The sequence below is a fragment of the Diospyros lotus genome, chromosome 12 (assembly GCF_014633365.1).
Source record: "Diospyros lotus cultivar Yz01 chromosome 12, ASM1463336v1, whole genome shotgun sequence".
Taxonomy (NCBI): Eukaryota; Viridiplantae; Streptophyta; class Magnoliopsida; order Ericales; family Ebenaceae; genus Diospyros; species Diospyros lotus.
Window position 1 is genome coordinate 5,797,116 of NC_068349.1, and position 17,866 is coordinate 5,814,981.

Here is a 17,866-nt window from a genome sequence, read left to right on the forward strand (position 1 = left end):
ACAACAAAGAACATATACGTCAAGCATCAGAACAATGAACTCGAAGTGATGACTCGAAAGGAGGACACCCGAATTAAACTAAATCGCATCAGATCTAGAACGATCTTTCCCAAACAATCAAGCGATCAGAGATGCACGAAATAGACCGTAGCCGGAAGAAAGAAATAAATAAAAAATCATATATAAGATTCATCACAGCCGAAACCAGAGGTGAGATTTAACACAATAGCCATCATTCTTTTCTTTCTCATCCGTTGTCTCAGCAACCAAACAAGTGAGAAAATTCAAGAAAGAAGCGAAGAAAGACAGTGACGGAGTACTTCACCCGATCAAGATGCCATTGATATGGAAGATCCGATAAGAGGCTCAGATAACCGATTCACAATGCTAGGGTTTGGACTGAGATATGATCTCGGTGAGTTGTCTGCTCGTCGACTGTAGCGAATGCGGATGGCGATGGATCCCTCTCGTTTTCTACTTTCCTCTTTCTTTTTGTTCTGTTTCTTTAGTTGTTACGTTAAAACTCCGAAAAAGAAAATAATTCACAATCATCTTGAAATTGCCCCCACCCCCGAATACCAATTGGCAGGTAACGCCACGTTGAACTGCGATCTGGTTACTTACGAACTTACGATTCGGTCCCAATTGGATCTTGTTTGAGATCGCTTCTTTAAATGACTTGAATACCCTTCGGAGCTCAGTTTGTGTCGGTGCCTGTGGCTGTTTGGTAGCATGTGCAGCCGCCCGCACCCGAACTTTACCCTGAGAGCTCGTACTTGTGAAACTTTAAAGCAACCAGCGCCAGTGGCCCACTGGCCAGGGCTTGGACGGACGTTTGACCGGAAGCCTACGCGTTCTAGGTAAGGTTAAATAAATTCAACAATCACCCACCCATTTCGAAAAATTACAACAATTTTTTCCGGCTTTAAAATCCAGGTAATGACCATTGTATCCCTGCATTTTAAATCTCAATCTCTCTCTCTCTCATAATTGAAAAATTAGAAGAAAAAAAAAAACGCTATTATATAGTTCGCTATTACTATTGATGATGATGTTTTTAAAAATTCAATAATTTTTAATAAATCTTCTTTCTTCTTGTTTTATTTCTCAGGTATCATGTTATTATTATACACATAATTAATTTTGTAAATGTAATTTACAAATGTACCTTCAATCACCTCATATGTATGGCACACCATCTCGTGAAATCAAGAAGATAGAAACAGAGTTGCGATTATGTTTTCAGGGTAGATGGCATGATGAATACGATGATGCTTCAACCATATGGCGAAAGTTGCTAGTTGAGGGGGGCATCATCAACTATGTGCTTGTATAAATGCCAAAAATGAATAGATGCTAGATTGGGCTATTGCGTGTCAGATGAATGATAATCAGAACTAAATCCTGAAATTATAGCGAAACAAGTGTCATTGTAACTTTTGACCTTTTTTTTTTTTTTCTTCTTCTTCTCCCAAGATATTCTAATAAAGATCGATAGTGATCCGACAGGTAAAGCAAATCAGCAGGGGGATTCAGATTCTGGATTCCCTGTCTCGGCAACATTCCTCATATTTCTGCTTTTTCCTCCTTTAAGTAACATGCATATGTGTCTCCATTTGATATAGAGGAATCAGCTCATCTCTCTAGGTTTCTCTATCGTTTTCTTTCAACTTGCAAAGATACATCCACGAAAGGATGTGATAGCTACTATGATCCAGGCCACGCAAATCTATTCAACTTGGGAACTCCTAGCTAAAATGATTCAGGCCATGCAAATCAATTCAACTCAACTCGTAAACTCTGAGAATTCTCGCAAGGATCACATAAACCGGCAGATATTCATTCATCCTATGTTTCCTGTATGATTCCAGCCACCTTAAGCTCCGTAGTTGACATATACGTTTTGTTATTTTTTATTTAGGTGCTCGCAGTTAGACTTCTAATAAACAGTCAATATTCTCAGGTTGCTTATTGGCTTCATCCTGTTAGGGATTTTTATGCCAGTTTAGTGGAAATCAAGAGGGATTTTTGAAACATATTTATACACATATACTCTTATGGTTTCTAGGGATCCATGAGGTTTTTCCTCTCTCTTCCATTTTCGATATACACTTAATGACGTGCAATTTCAATTTTCTAAAATCAACCAGAGACTAACTTATGAATTTCTAAAAGAACATTTAGAAAAAAGGCAAATAAGAACTTTTTACACATTGCTAACTTGGAGCAATATTCAATTCTAGGATTATCTTTCAGAGTGTAAATTTGCTTGTAATCATATGAGTTGCATCATAATCCTGCTCCTGTAATTTTTGTTTTCTTATGAGATATAGCATATTTTCTTATGACTTGTGTTATGTAACAGCTTTATGTTTGTGCTAATGAATTGTACCGGTCCTTTTATGGTTTCAGTCTTTCTAGGTAGGACTTGCAACTTGACTTTGTCTCCATTAGAGGTCAAAGTTTTGACAGATTGTATTATTTGATAGAGAAGGAAAAGGAAAGAGAGAGAGAGAGAGAGAGAGAGAGAAAGAAGTTAAAAGAACGTTCAAAAGGCAGGGAAATTGGAACTTTTTACACGGCTAACTTGGAGTGATACACTTCTAAAATGATTGTTTAAAGTAGGAATTTGCTTGTAATCCAACGAGTTGCATTGTAATTCAGGTCCTAGAATTTTTGTTTTCTGCTTGCATAGCATCATCTTAACAACTAAATACATATTTGTGGTTTCACTTTTTCTTGGTATGACTTGCAACTTAGCTTTTTCTCCATTACAGGTCAAAGTTTGACAGATTGTATAAATTGACAGAGAAAGAAGAGGAAAAAGAGAAAAGAGAGAAGTTAAAGGGGGAAAAAAAAAAAGCAAAGTGGTAGAATTGGATGTCCATCTTTAACTCTTCGGATAATAACTTTCTATCACTTAATACTGAGAGGGGTATATATATATATATATAAAGGATAAAAAGCATAGAGGGTAGAAGACTAATGAAAGAAAAGCTATTTTAACTTCAAGGATAAAGATCTGGGTTGGTTCATAGTTAACCAATACTCTTCCAGAAAACCAAAAGAGGAGGCCGGGTGGGGGGTGGGGGAGGTTGAGTCGGTAAGATATAATAAGATGAAAAAGTTAATGAATTTGATCCCGTTCCTTTTTCTAAGATAAAGTTGAAGAATCAGTTCGACCTCATGCTAGGGAAGTGGAGCATTTCGGTTTTAACTTTTTGCACAATGGAGGGACAGAAATATTGTCAGATGGAAAGGCTTCAACTACATTCCATCCTGGCATAATTTAATTGATGGAAATCACTTTTCTCATGTACTTTATTATCTTTGTCACAGGTAGAAAAGCACCCTCCTCCTGAAAATTGAAAAAACTGTTTCAGGACTAGAGATTTCTCTCACCCTTGACTTTGAAAATAAACTTCTATATATCATCATCTTTACATGTTAATAAGTTCAAAATTGCTTCTGTTTTTCCTGCTTGTAGGATTTCGAGCTTTGTTAGCCTGAATATGTAAATGCTGGCAAAATTGATAAACTACTCATGTATAAATGTAAGGATGACAAGGATGGAAAAGAATTATGTTAGAATCATTCATACGATACGGATTTGTTGATTGTTATCCTTGTGATAGAATATTAATAATATTTCTGCAATATATCTGAACAGACAATCTGACAGGTTTGTCCCCTCAATGCCACAGTGGTGGTTGTGTGTGTCTGAGAGGGAAAGAGGGGGGCAGCAGAGAGGGGGAAGGAGATTACAGATGATAATTTCAACATATCATCCTCAGTTTTCTTGGGTGTTGTTTCATTTTGCCCATTTTTCCCAGGATGACAAGTTAATAACTGAATAACTGCAACTGACTTTCATCAATACCAAATAGAGGAGACAATTAATACATAGAGTTAACTTCATCAAGGAAAGTAAATAGCTAGGCTACTTCCTTTCCTCTTTCTTTGCTAGGCAAAGCAGCTACAAACTTAAGCTAATGGAAAGCTACCTGGCATTCAATACATAAAATAGCTACATAGACTACTGATTAAAGAGCCATAGTGTTGGCCAAGCTTATTCTTGTACTATTTCATGAGAGCAGTAGAATTAAGACTGAGCCTGATAGGGCTTCAGCAGTGGAATAAGGGAGCCGCTTAGGTGGAGAGACATGACTTCATTGGTGGAACCTACCAACTTGCCTCCTATGAACACTGCTGGCACAGGAGCATTACACCCCATCCTCAAGAGAGCCCTCTCAATTTCCCTTCCTTCAGGGTCCTGATCAATCTCATGAACAACAGGAGTCACAGAAAGTTCCTGAAATAGAATATTGACAGCATAACACAAGCAGCAAGTGCTCTTACTGAAAATCATCACCCCATTCTCGGAGGCCAATCTTGTCACCTTGTCCATCTCAACTTCCAAACTCAAGAAGGTAAGAGAACTACTTTGATATACAAGTACAACAGAACCAATGGAATACTTAAAATTTGGCTAGAGGAGTCCTTGAGTCTGATTAAAATTACTTTGAGATGTCACCACCCACTGGATTCAATCCAATTTCGATTGGAATCCAGTGGTGGGAGTTCCGATACGAGACGGAAATAAGGAAAAAGAGAAGTGGGGAAGAGAGAAATGAGTTTGAAGCTAAAGGTTGCTTTACTCAAGTTTCGTGCTACTCTATTTATAAAACCAACAGGGTGACTCCTTTCCCCAACAAGAACATTCAAAAGATGGTGTGCTTTTACTTAGATGCTGAATTAATAAAGTTACTTTTAACGATAGGTATGTCTGCGATTCACACACTGAACAAGTTGGAAGATAATTTCTGCACAACTTTTGAATCAGCAGCATGATGGAGTGACCAGAACCATTTTGTACATGTATCTTTTATTACTATACTAGAGGATTAATTGTAAACATGATCAACTGTTTGATTGAATTGGTTTGTGACAGCCGTGTTCAGGCTAATTACCAAGTGTTCATCTTTCTCAGATTCACGACTGCACATCATTAGCAGAAATGCTTCAAAGGTGTAAAATTCTTATACCCAAGATTCTCAAATCATATTCTTAATATTCTCTGCTAGAGAGATACGAATGAGATAGCTTTCGGTGGCTGTGATTCTTTGTCTTGCGCCCACCAACTTGCGTTATTCCTTCTCTCCAGTAAGCATGTAAGTCTCTGTTTGTACATAGAGCTCCCGGACCATAAAGTGGTCACACGTGGATGAGCAGGCAAATTCCTTTCATGCACATAATGAAGACTGCTATTCTTGTTGGGCAAATAATGAAACAGCCATTCCTTCTTTGAATGAGTTCACGGAAATGTGCCATGTGATCTAGGAACTTCTGACTTTAAAGGATACGCAATGGATTTTCACTCGATATGCATCGACGGTCATGATAATAAGGAAAATTATCAAATTTATGCCTGCTTATATGTTCTTAATTCATACATTTATATATTTGTCTCTGTACATTACTACTGGTCACGTATGTGGTATGTCTTTGGGAGAATTTCCAGAATATTTCTGTTGGGACGAGCAATAGCCTCGGGCACCTCTTAACGCGTAGACCCAAACGAATTTGAAATAAATATTCGAAGGCTGAAAGTACAAATATACACATACATAAAAATAGTAAGTAAAATAAAAAAGAACACAGCAAGATTTTATTGTGGTGTAAAATGAAAAAGAACACAGCAAGATTTTACTGTGATTCACCCTAAAAAATAGAGCTACATTCATGTTGAGTTCCAACGAGAAGAGCCTAGTGCACCAATTAGAAAAATGTTTATACTCTCACTATACAAAGCTCACACCCGCATTGTACACTCACTGGTCCTCTAACAAAAACACCCAAAGATCACAAACAAATTAGAAAGTGTATCTAAAGAATCAGAGAAAAATGAAGAAGAATATGTACAGAGAAAAACGAGAGAAAACCCTAAAAACAACCCAACTTCTTTCTTTTCTTCACCGAATCCCAAGGAATAGTGGGATTTAAATAGGTAGGGTATGAGGCAAAGCAACGGTGGAAATAGGCGCTGGAGATCAGATCAATAGCATCCACAACAGTAGGCAAAATGATAAAATGTCATGGGAGAATTAAACGTGCCAATAACAGAACGGCAAGAGAGTTTTCCATTTTGGTCATCCAAGCACACGGGCTCCAAAACGGCAGCGTTTTGGAGCAGCTAATGTGTGATTGCCATCTGGCCTTCCATCCTTGGTTCAAAACGACAACCTTTTTGAGTTGATGCTTCACTATATTCAACAATTTCCTCATCGTTGGCTTGTGGAAAGTTGCTTAACAGCATCACAAGGTAACAGTACTACGCTTTTTAGATATGAAGGAATTCAAAGTGGCCTAAATAAGTTCCCAGCATTTCCTTTTTATCCTTTCATTTCTTGTGGCATCAATCAACAGGCTTAATAAAGTCTTCCCAGATGCCAAATGAACCTGATTTGTGATGATATTGATCTTTGATTTGGGAGATTGAATGCTAGTGGAGACAAGGTAGGCGTGGCAACAAGATTCTGTTATAAGACACGCTTATTGCTTAGTGATTTATGACTAAAAGTTTGATATACTTGTGAATAAAACTACTGATTTAACATTATTTGTCAATCTTTTGGAGGTACAATATATATGTTTTGCTGACATTGGCAAACAATCACTTGTGGTAAATGGAATCCCTTGTGACTTGTGGATAAGTTTCCTGTCAAGCCGTATCTGATTACTGATTCAAAGTGATGCATTCTGTAAATTTTATTCTGTTTAGTGTAGCTTGTCTGGAAGCTAGTTTCTTCTTAATAGTGGGACATTGTCTGCCAAGACATATGATCACAAAGTTAATTTCGGATTTTAAGTGCATAAGCATAAAATGCACACCCGCACACACAAAAAGTCAACAAAGATACACAAGAAAACAGCAGAAAATCTACAATTTCTTTCTCTGCTGAGTTTTCGAGGTTTATAGGACTCTATTAGCCATATCCATATGGGCTGGCTTTTTATACACTCCAGTGACTGAACTTAGTTACTAAGCAAAAAGGAAAAGCTCTTGATGTACCAACCATATAAGATGGTACCAGAGCTTGGTTAGTATAGCATGGACTCTAACATCACAAAGGGGTGGTTCTAGGACTGCTAACTGCTAGAACCAGATAGCCTTGGCATCAATGAGCATTTGCTTCAGAGAGCCATCAACATGAAGAGATATGACATCTTTTGCAGAGCCTACAAAATTTCCGCCAATGAAAACTGCTGGAACAGAGGGCTTACACCCCAACCTTTGTAGCGCTGACTCCATTTCCCTTCCATTTGCCTCTCGGTCAAGCTCATGAATGGCTGGACTTGCACCAAGTTCATGAAACAGAGTCTCGATGCTATAGCTCATGAAACATGAGCTCTTGGTGAAGATCACCGCAGCCTTTCTTGATGCCAGATCTCTAATCCTGTCCATTTAGGGAAAAAAGCAGCCCGACCTGATTGACGACTTCTACCAAACTTAACAAGAGCAATGTGAAGAATAGATTAGGAAATCACTAGAAATGCAGCTTCTTTCTGCTAATTGAACCAGGTAGAAAAACAAGGAATGTCGAAAGCCAACCAAATGAACTTGCACTAAAGATTTGTGTTCCCCTAAGGCTTATCTATGGTGGACTTAGAGCTTTCATCAACCCATATTTATAGTTGAAGTTGAAAGCACTGGGATTGCATTGTTTAATCCCAAAAGGAGGTGAAAAAATCAAATAAAACCGATAAAATAAAAGTTCCTTAAGATGTTTGGATAAGAAAAATGCTTCCGGACGATTTGCTTGACAATGACTGCTTGTGCTAGGAACAAGTTGACACCTAGTATCATCCATATCGATAGTCCACGTCTCCCCTGGAATGTCCGTACTCCTAAGATTAGAGCTAGATGAGAGAATTTTAGAGCCTGCATCAATGATAACAACAACAACAACAACAAAATAATAAAAGAAATTTGTGTGTGTGTGGGGGGGGGGGGGGGGGGGTGGAGGAGGATATATTCTTCTTCTATCTTGAAGAAGCACCTTTCGGAAAGAAACAACTACTAATATTATAACGTAATCACATGGATGATGGATTCATTGACCTGTGCAAATTCCAAGTCTTATTCTCTCACAGTCCACATTCTATTCTTGTGCAGATTAATGCCTGAAATTGCAAGCGGCATTGATGAAGAGGCGCCACTCACTTTGACTAATTGATCTTTGGCTGGCCCCTTGGCAATCTAAGAGTCCAAAGTGTGTCAAAAGAGCAGGGAGGGGTATTGACATTGAGGGGGGTGGTGGCGGCGGCGGTGGTGGATATCTTGATCCATTAGGTTCTTTCCTTTTCTGGTTTGGTGTTATCCTTGGGCTGATGTGGAATTGGGGTGAGGTGTTTATCCAAATCTTTCCCACTTTCTTGGATTGGTCCCCTTGTTGATGCAGCCATGCAATTGCCATTTGAATTTCAGGAGCCCTTTCTGAAATTGCCATTTGGATTGATCCCCTTTTTAGAGGTATTATTTCTTATCGTGGCCGGTCTCTAACTTGAATAAAGGAGAAACGTTGCAATAAACAGTCAATAGTCTGCGTAACAAAATATTAGTAAGCTAAAATTTTTGTAGCTGACTTCACTTAATGCAGGTGGGTCTGGATGTTGAAAATAGCTGAATGCAGTGATTTTTGGCATGTAATTATGAGGCATTTTAGCTTCCTTGATACTGAGATGTTCTTTTGCTCGTTTCATATTCAATCTTTGGTTGCTCTCAACTTGAGCTTTCTAGATGTGGTAGTCAGCTAATCAACCAAAACAATGTTTAGTGTGATAAATTATGGTGCATATCAATTTTTTCTCCTTTTTAGCCGTGTTTTCCAATTGCAAAACATAAGCATTGTATTGCCAGCCTGATCTTTCATAATCACTCTTCTACAGTAGTAATTGCCAGTCAGATCTTTCATAATCACTCTTCTACACTAGTAAAAATGGCGGAATAACGCCCCCACGGGCATGGCACAATAGTAAAGCATAAGAAGAAAAGTAGGAACATTAGAGGTTCAAATTCTTATGGAGTCTTAGAAGACAGTAGCAAGACTAGAAGACAAGTTGTCCATGTGAAGACAGGGTCATGATATGCCCAGTTGCCCCTCCAGGGGTCTCGTCTGCATGACGTAAAAGTGGAGTCCACGAGAAACGTAGCCGTTTTTCGAAAGTCCACTTCGAGTATGTATAGACTGTGACCGTATCCAGATTTACCTAAAGACGAACTAGGGGAAGAAACTGCTCTTCCCAAGATTATTTAGGCGAAACTTAAACACTTGGATTACCAAAAAAAAAAATGGCGGAATAACATTTAACTCTCTAATATTCAGCATCACATAAAACATGAAAAGAAAAAATTTAAATGGTGATTTCTAGATATCCACCTTGTAAAATTAATACTTGCTATTGTTTCTGCTATTGTAGGTATATTTTGTTATGTAGATGTTTGAGTTTGAATTCCTAGTGTTTGTTGTGATTTTTTTAAAACAAAAAAGGACAAATACACGAGACTCCAATTTTATAAAGATAGGGTGAGAATAAATTTTCTACCTAATATTTTTTGTTGCTTCTATTTTCATTTTATGTTGATTAGTTCTAGCTTAGTAAACTTGGGGATGAGTGGAGGAGTTGTGTTGCTAGTAAAAGAAGGGTAAATCATGCTCAGTTCTCTTGAGGTTTAGCAAAAATACAGAGACATCACTATTATTTGAGAGATAATAGTGACTTTTTCTGATTTTTTACAATTCTAATTATACTTTTTTTTATTACAGTTATTTTCCATATACTAAAAAGTTTAATACAACAAAAATACCTTTATATTTTTTCTCCTTGTTTCTTTCTTCTCCTTGTATGGAGAATTAGTTAAAATCCAACTCTGATTCTCTCTCTCTCTCCCTAGTTTGGTAAACTATGGCCTAACCAAAGAACGAGAGAAATAAATGACAAATTGCTAAATTTTGACTAGTTCATTAAACAAAGTAGAGAGAATAAATAAATAATAATAGAAAATGTGATGGTATTTTTATAATATTAATAATTTTAACAACTATAATGGAGAAAGTGTAACTAAAATTATAAAATCAATACAAACTGCTCCGATATTTCAAATATCTATAATATCTGTCTCTTTTAGCTAAGTTTTAGAAATGTTTAGTGTAATTTATTTTCTTAAATAGCAAATAAAGTGAAAAATGAATCTTCCTACTATGAATAAGATTAGGTCCAAGATTGAGCCTAGTCTTAATTTCCAATATGTTCAAAAAAATTGAAAATTTTAGGATAAATTACATTGTGCACTTTTAAAATTTTGAAAAATTATAGTAGTAATCTTTCACATATTAAAAATATGCTGAACTCTCTTGAGTCAAAACATTGATAAAAACTCATATAATTTTGTAAAATTTCGAAGATAAATATAATATAAATCTAACCTTTGGGGATAATGTAATATAACTTTTGAATAAAAAAAATAATCAGGGTTATTTTTGAAAAGTGAAGGCATGGTATATATTTATTTTAAATCTATGAATGTTGAGTATAATTTATCAAAAGATTTAAATTTTCAATATGTATAAAATTTATTTAATTAAATATTTTGAAAAAAAAAGTCAATTCGACCTTTAAAAACTTCTCCATTTTGGTCAAATTTAGTTCATACACTTAATTTTTTTTTCTGTAAATTTTAAATGATGTCAAGAATCAAAAAGCTCAATAATTATAATAATTGAAGTAAATACATAAAACTCCTATTGTTTGTCTATCTCTAAACTTTTAAAATGACTTAATTCATAGGTAATTTTTTTTTTTTAAAAAGTAAAATTTATGTGGCAAATTGAAGAAACAACTGACATATCAAAGATGGGTAAATTGCATCCAGACCCCAAATGATTTGGTTATTTGCGCAAATATCTTCCATGGTTTGGAAATAATTTTAGAGGTTATTGTGATTTAGTTCTAATTAAATTAATTAAATATTGATTATCTTAAATTATGGTAATTAAACTACTAATTAAATTAAATTAAAACAAACTACTAAATAAAAATTAAAAAAAAAAAAAGAGATATGGTTGGTTGGAACATGGGTTTTCGACGATGAAACTAGAAACAACCCATTAAAAGGTTTGATCTTGATTCCAAATTAAATAAAACCCAATGAAATGTTTTATTTTTTTGATTTGGATATAAAAAATATAGGTTTTGCAAAAGTAGTTGAGACGAATAAAGCACATGCCAATGGTTTTGTGGTGGGGTTAGAGGCCAAGCAAAATTGTTACACCTTGAATATTTCTTATCATTTTTATTAAATGTGATATGTTTTTATTATAGATGAATATTGAATGCATCTTGGAGCAATCTTGCAAGTTGGTCATATGGTAAAAGTTTAAAGTAGGTTAACAATCTCTAGTAACCAATATATCAAATTATTTAACTCATTTTTATGTTATAAGCAGAGACAGATCTAGGAAAAAGTTGGATTGGATTTCAGTCCGTACCAACCTTTCCAGACATCAATATATATATATATATGCACTGCATGGCCACCCTACCCAACCCTTTGCCCATCCCACCTAGTCCACTATACACCTATTCTTTGATTCGCCTCTAGTTATAACCTGTATGAAAATATTTTTTAAATCCTTACTAAATATTCATGCTGTTTACCTCTCGCATTAAAAAATGCTTAGATGAATTCAAATCTTCGAAAGAGAAAGAGAAGGTGACCGAGCAAATGCCATGGATGTTTTACTTTGGATTATTATTTTGTATGATTGAAGGTGTAATTAATTTTGTTACTCAAGACCTTGTGAAATGATGGTATATAAAAATGAAAAAGTCAAAATTAACAATGAGGAAAAAATATACATACATATTTAACGTGGCCAAAGCTTTGATGAAGTAGGAAATAATATATATAAATAATAATGTATTATTACATTTATATATTATTAGTATATTTATATGTATTCATATATATATAATGATAAAATATAATTTTATTATAATTAAAGGGGTATATATTAAAGTGAAAAATTCGATTACTACGTTAGGAGGTTTTAAGTAGAATTTTGAAATTCAATCCTATGCTTTTGATTAGCTATTACTTTTAATTTAACTAAAATAGTCTTTAATTAAGGGCACCTATGACGTGGTAATTTATTTATATATTTATTGATCATAATTAAGTAGTATTTTTAATATTTTATATGTATTTTACTTAAAACTGTCTAGTGTTTTAAGTTTTCTTTATATATATTTAATTTATAGTAATTTTTGTTATTTTACAAGAATATTAGGGGTTTGAGTTAAAAATAAAAATAAAAATAATAAATTAATATTATAATATAATTAATAATATATTAAATAATATATTTTATTATATCATAGATTATATATTATATTATGTATATATATTATATATTATATTATTTATATTATAAAGTGGCGTGAAGATGGAGAAGTAGGGTTCCATACATATATATATATATATATATATATAATATATGAAGGTTAGGGGGGGATGGAATTGAGGAGAGAGAGGCTGGGCGGACATTGGAAGCAAGGCGTGGGCGCATGTGAAGGAATAGGCAATTAACAGATAGGAAAAGAGAATGGCAAACACATGAATGTCGCTTGCGCAATTGCAGCGGCGCAGGGAGCTTCAATTTTCTTTTCAATTTTTGTTTTTATTTTTATAAATTTCATTAATTTTATTTAATTAGGATTTAAGATGAAACTTGTTATGAATTATTAATTTTTTTTGATTGGATTTTTTATCGTGATTTCAATTATTTATTACTTGTTCTTAATGCGTTGAGTGATTTAACCATCATTTAATTGATTTTGTATTATGATTTGAGATCGAGAGGTGATTTTCATAATAGGTTGAAGTAATAAATTTTATAAGATATATAATTGATAAGGGATTTGATACTTGAATCTTATGAGAGATAATGAATTGGAACTTAACAATGAATTTCGATTTGTTATAACTATTAGGAAATATGTTGATTGTTAACAAATTGAGATTTAATTAAGTTAGTAAATCTTTGGAAAGAAACTAGTCAATTTAGATATTTACCCCATCGAATCGATAGAAACCCAATTGATTAAAAATTAAGACGGATTAATAAATGGATTCGAAACACCCTAGTTGCCTCCATTTTATCTAAGTTGAGTTATTTTTAAATTTGCATTTAATTTTAGTTCTTATTAGTTTAATTTATTCAAATTCAACTTCTTTTTATAGTCTAAATAATATTAAAGTTAATTAAATTTTGGTATTTAATCCAATCTTCATAGGATCGATACTCTTACTCATTAATTATATTACTTGAGCGATTCATACGATTGCGAATTAGCCTAACAATCTACTAGAGTTTTGAGAAGTAAATTCAATTCAAGTAAAATTGTTCGTGGTTAAGTAGACAGAAGATGGGGGAATTAATTGTTTCTATTAATTGTTGTTTTTGTTGTAGAATAAAATATATGTTTTCTCTATTTTTGGGTGATGAATAACACATTCGGGGTGTTATAAAGGCAGTGTAGGTAGAAATTAGAGTTTTTGAGTGCATGAGAGATAGGTTAAGATAGAGAACACATGGGAAGTGATATGGTTGTTCCCCTTATCATTGTTTTCCTTTATCCTCGATTGTTTGGTGCACAGTGTCACCGTCGATTCACAAATATAATTGCTTGGTGTCGCTATCGATTCTCAAACACTAATGTTTTACTCTTGTATTTAGTTTTTATGATGAAAAATATCAAATGATTTTATACTCTAAATCAAAATATATAATTTGGAAACAAAAATCAATTTCAAATACTTTGTTAAAATGAAAACCAAATGATCTATGATTTTCTATATTAGTTGGAGATTAACAAAAAAAAATTTTAAGATTTAAAAAAATCTTCTAAATAATTTTTACAAATTGGTTTTGAATCATTGGATAAATAAAGCAAAATATGTAATTATCGATATGATGACTCTCCAGCTATGTGGCCTCATTCTCTATGTCTTGGAGGTCAGCCAGTGTTAGGTTGAGAGGGAAACTGGTGTGAAGACTATAATAACAAAAAAATAGGAATAAATAAGGGTAAGAATATATTATTAATGTAAATAGAAAAATGTACTAGTTACTTAGCTAATATTTTCGTTGGAGTCTATGAACTATATGTAGCTCTCATGAGGCACTGTCTCCACGTCTGGCGGCATTGGGTCTAGTACCAGCGGCCCTGGGTTCACGTTCAACGCCTCCATCGCGACATCATTTTTTCTCTTTTTATGTTTGGTTGGATCAGTGAAGGGTAGCCGATGAAACTGCGATGACAATCTATCTCGCATAGGTCGTCTGTCGACTTTAACCACTTCCTTCTCCTACAACTGAACACAAACTAACTATTATAAAATGGTATTTCAAAATGATGTAAAACGTATAAAAGTAAATTTTGAAACTTACTCCAGATGTAGATGCATGCTCCTCATCGTGATGATTAGGATCTACTTGATCATCACCCCGGTATTATTCATAAGCATGATCACTATGATCTGGAAAAATAGGTGGGATGCGTAGATGAGCACACAGTGCTGCCTGCCCCCTCTTTAGTCGCAACAATTGTGTCCTCATCTGACTCATTTTCCCATCCATTATTCGCAACATCTTTAGCCTTAGTTTCAGCATCTTAATGATTTACAAAAGGCAACTAAAAAAAATTATATATATCCTTATATTTTTTATTATTATTATAATATTTTTTATAATAATAATAATCATACCGCAGCCTTATATTTTTTCGTAGTGCAGACTGTCAGGGAGTATTTCATCATTCTCCTCATTCTCCTCTCCTCCCTCCCCATCTACATGTATCCTACTCGCTTTCTCCTCAAATTCGCCTTCCTCATTCTCCTAGTCACCCCATCTGCCCCCAAATTTATAAACGTCGACCCCAACCGAGTGCTAAGGATTAAAGGAACTCCAAAAATTCATTTCCCACTCAGTATCAGTGGGCTCGAGCGTCGGACTCGATCTTCATGCCTACAAATTTGTATATTTAGATAGATATGATTTAAATAAATAAATAAAATTTAGGGTAGGTTGCACACTTACTTCCTTCTTGAGGCAGTCGTCGTAAATTTTTATGTGTGGTCTTTTTTTCTATAACCATTTTCTACATCTTGAAATGTTTGCGTTGAACAGTCTAACGGGTCATTTATTATGAACCCATGGGAACGTTTCGATCAACCACCACTGTAGAGAGCCAAAAAAAAAAAAAAAAAAAAAACGAACGTTTAGTTACTATAGATAAATCATATACAATAATGTAATGTAATACAATAAGGAGAGAGTAATATATTAGTGATTGTACCTGAAACGCCCACACAAAATCATAAAGGTTGATTTTCTTCCCATATTCATCAGTCAGTTTCCTTTATTTCGTGAGCAGCCGAATGTAATGTTGACTTTTATTGTAAATATACGTACCCCAAGGGAACCCCTCAAATGCATGTAAATCCTCGGCAATAGTCCACAAGAAATCATCCACATGTCTGCGCTCATCCTTGCCCAACAAAAACATGTCGACCACAGTAATATAAATCAATTTCAGGACATCATCTGAAACCATGTCCTCTCTGGTATTAATTAGTAATTCAATGTCGTCTCCAATCACCCATTTCTTATGCTGTGGAAATTGTCGCGCACATAAATTGTCCGACTCAACAGGCTTTGCTTCAAAACTTTCTCTATCAATAGTCCCAAATTGGAGTCCCCTAATAAGTACAAACTTCTGCCTCCCGTACCTGTACGGCGTGTCGCAAATCTTAAATCACATCTCCTCATGGCGGGCACCCAAAAATGTCACCTCTCTAAGTAGAACATGATATATTAATTATGGTGCAGTCAAATAGAGGGACATATGTATCTTCAAAAAATGTCATAATGGGCCCTGCAGGAATCCATTCAATAACTTGTAACGGTTTAAAGCACTACGCATTGTCTCAAGGTGTTTGATCCCACAGTGAGTAGTAACTCGTATTCCCAGTGGTAATATCTAGTGAGCATGAACATAAGTAAATTTCCTAGTTTGTTGTTTAGCCATCAGTAAGAAAAATAAATAAATAAAATACAAAAACAATAATTATCTTAGCCAGTGACCATGGAAAAAACAAACACAAGTACAAGCAGACGAAACCCAACCGTCACAGCCCGACGAAGTCTGATTATCACAACCCGACGAAGCCTGATCAGGCTGCGACAATCGGGATTGGTCGCAGCCCAACAGTCAGGGAGCCTGATTGAGCCTCATTGCAGACAAAGCTTGCAACGAAGCCCCATCATTGCAGACGAAAATCATCTGTGACGAGGCCCTATTGGGCTCCCCTGACCATTAGGCGATGAGGGGGCATACGGTCGGGGGCTTCTCGACATTAGGCACGGTGGAAACCCGACTTCATCTAGAACGAAGTTGCACCATTGGGCTTGGTTCGCGATGAAGCCCGACGATAAGGCTTTGTCGGGTCTCTACCGTTATCGACGAAGGCTTCGTCGTCGGCGACCATTTCCAGCAAATTTTTTCCTCACTAAAATCACGCAAAAAAACTCTAACCTTGTTCAACGATGATGAGATCGACGTCGGTGGTAACAGTGGCGGTCACGACGGCGGTAATAGTGGCTATCATGGCCGTGGTCAGGTGGTTGTCACGGCAACGGTCATGCAGCGCTAGTGAGAAAGATAACCAGGTAGGTGAAATGGGTAATGAGGTTGGGTGAGGGTATTTTAGTATTTGCATAATGTTGTGGGTTTAACGTGTGTGAGGATATTTTGGTATTTAGTTATTTTTTTATTTTTTAAATAAAATGATGGTCGAATCTGATAAAGTGTGCATATCATGTAATTAGTTTGTTTGAAATGTTAAAAATGTTTTTTTTTTAAAAGTGGTTAAAAACGAATTTTGTATGAGTACGGTGGTTAGTTTTTGTAATTTTCACCCTTATTGGGTGTGCGCCATAAGATTTAAAACCTATTAAACACATATTGGGTTAAGCTATTATCGATTTACAAACACACATTGATGTTTTAGTTCTCAGTGTTGCCGTTGATTCACAATTCTAATTACTTGGTAGTGCCATCAATTCTTAAACACAAATTAAGCTAAGCCGTTGTTGATTCACAAACACAATTCGACGTTTTTGTCTTCAGTGCCATCGTTTCCATGCAACACGAATTGATTTACAACTCCAATTGCTTAGTGTTGTCGTTGATTCACGAACACAACAAAAGTTTGTCTGAGTTGGCTTTTTGATCAACAATTGACGACCAATGACCAACGACAACCATCCAGCTTCTATCTTTGTATATATTTCTTTCAGTTTTATATTGTATTATGTATGTATATATATCATGTGAATCAATGAATGTATCGCATATGACTATATAATATATTATGTGAATCAATACTATGTATATAATATATAGCATGTAATACTTATAATTATGTATGTAATATTACTATGTGAATGTATGTAATATTTATAGAATATTGATTGTTAATATGTGCGAATGTATGTAATACTTATAAAACTTATGTTTGTATTTTTTTAAATGTATTATGTAATTTATGTTTATTTTTAAATTGAATAATTATATTTATAATATTTTATATTAAAAATTATATTTATAAAAAATCTGTTATATTTCTTTTATTTATACATTTTTTTCACATTTCTATTTTTTGTTTTTTTATTTCTATTTTATATTGCGTCGTTTAACATTTTCATCATGTAACTTAAGCCTCGATTGGATCCAATTTGTG

General features: G+C 34.7%; 3 protein-coding genes across 9 annotated transcripts in view; all 3 read right to left on the bottom strand.

Moving 5' to 3' along the window:
• The window catches only part of LOC127814163 (membrane-anchored ubiquitin-fold protein 3-like), an 81,463-nt gene extending 80,830 nt beyond the window's left edge, over nt 1–633 (bottom strand). For 3 of the 7 annotated variants that reach the window (XM_052355455.1, XM_052355454.1, XM_052355457.1), the window contains exon 1: nt 326–632. The gene's annotated coding sequence lies outside the window, so the exon portion shown is untranslated. Of the gene's footprint in view, nt 1–325 lie in introns of all 7 variants that reach the window. The other 4 variants (XM_052355460.1, XM_052355458.1, XM_052355459.1 and 1 more) reach the window with 4 other exon arrangements.
• Nucleotides 634–3,846: 3,213 nt separating this feature from the next.
• Nucleotides 3,847–4,660, bottom strand: LOC127787055 (monothiol glutaredoxin-S9-like). Its single transcript, XM_052314903.1, has one exon. It carries the CDS (start codon nt 4,406–4,408, stop codon nt 4,103–4,105), a length of 306 nt encoding a protein of 101 aa, XP_052170863.1. The 5' UTR covers nt 4,409–4,660; the 3' UTR covers nt 3,847–4,102.
• Nucleotides 4,661–6,713: 2,053 nt separating this feature from the next.
• LOC127787195 (glutaredoxin-C11-like) lies at nt 6,714–7,819 on the bottom strand. The gene has a single exon (XM_052315120.1). It carries the CDS (start codon nt 7,463–7,465, stop codon nt 7,157–7,159), a length of 309 nt encoding a protein of 102 aa, XP_052171080.1. The 5' UTR covers nt 7,466–7,819; the 3' UTR covers nt 6,714–7,156.
• Nucleotides 7,820–17,866: the final 10,047 nt, after the last annotated feature.

Excerpts from the sequence above, each read along its gene's own strand:
- LOC127787195 (XM_052315120.1), bottom strand. The coding sequence starts at position 7,465 with ATGGACAGGATTAGAGATCTGGCATCAAGAAAGGCTGCGGTGATCTTC.
- LOC127787055 (XM_052314903.1), bottom strand. The coding sequence starts at position 4,408 with ATGGACAAGGTGACAAGATTGGCCTCCGAGAATGGGGTGATGATTTTC.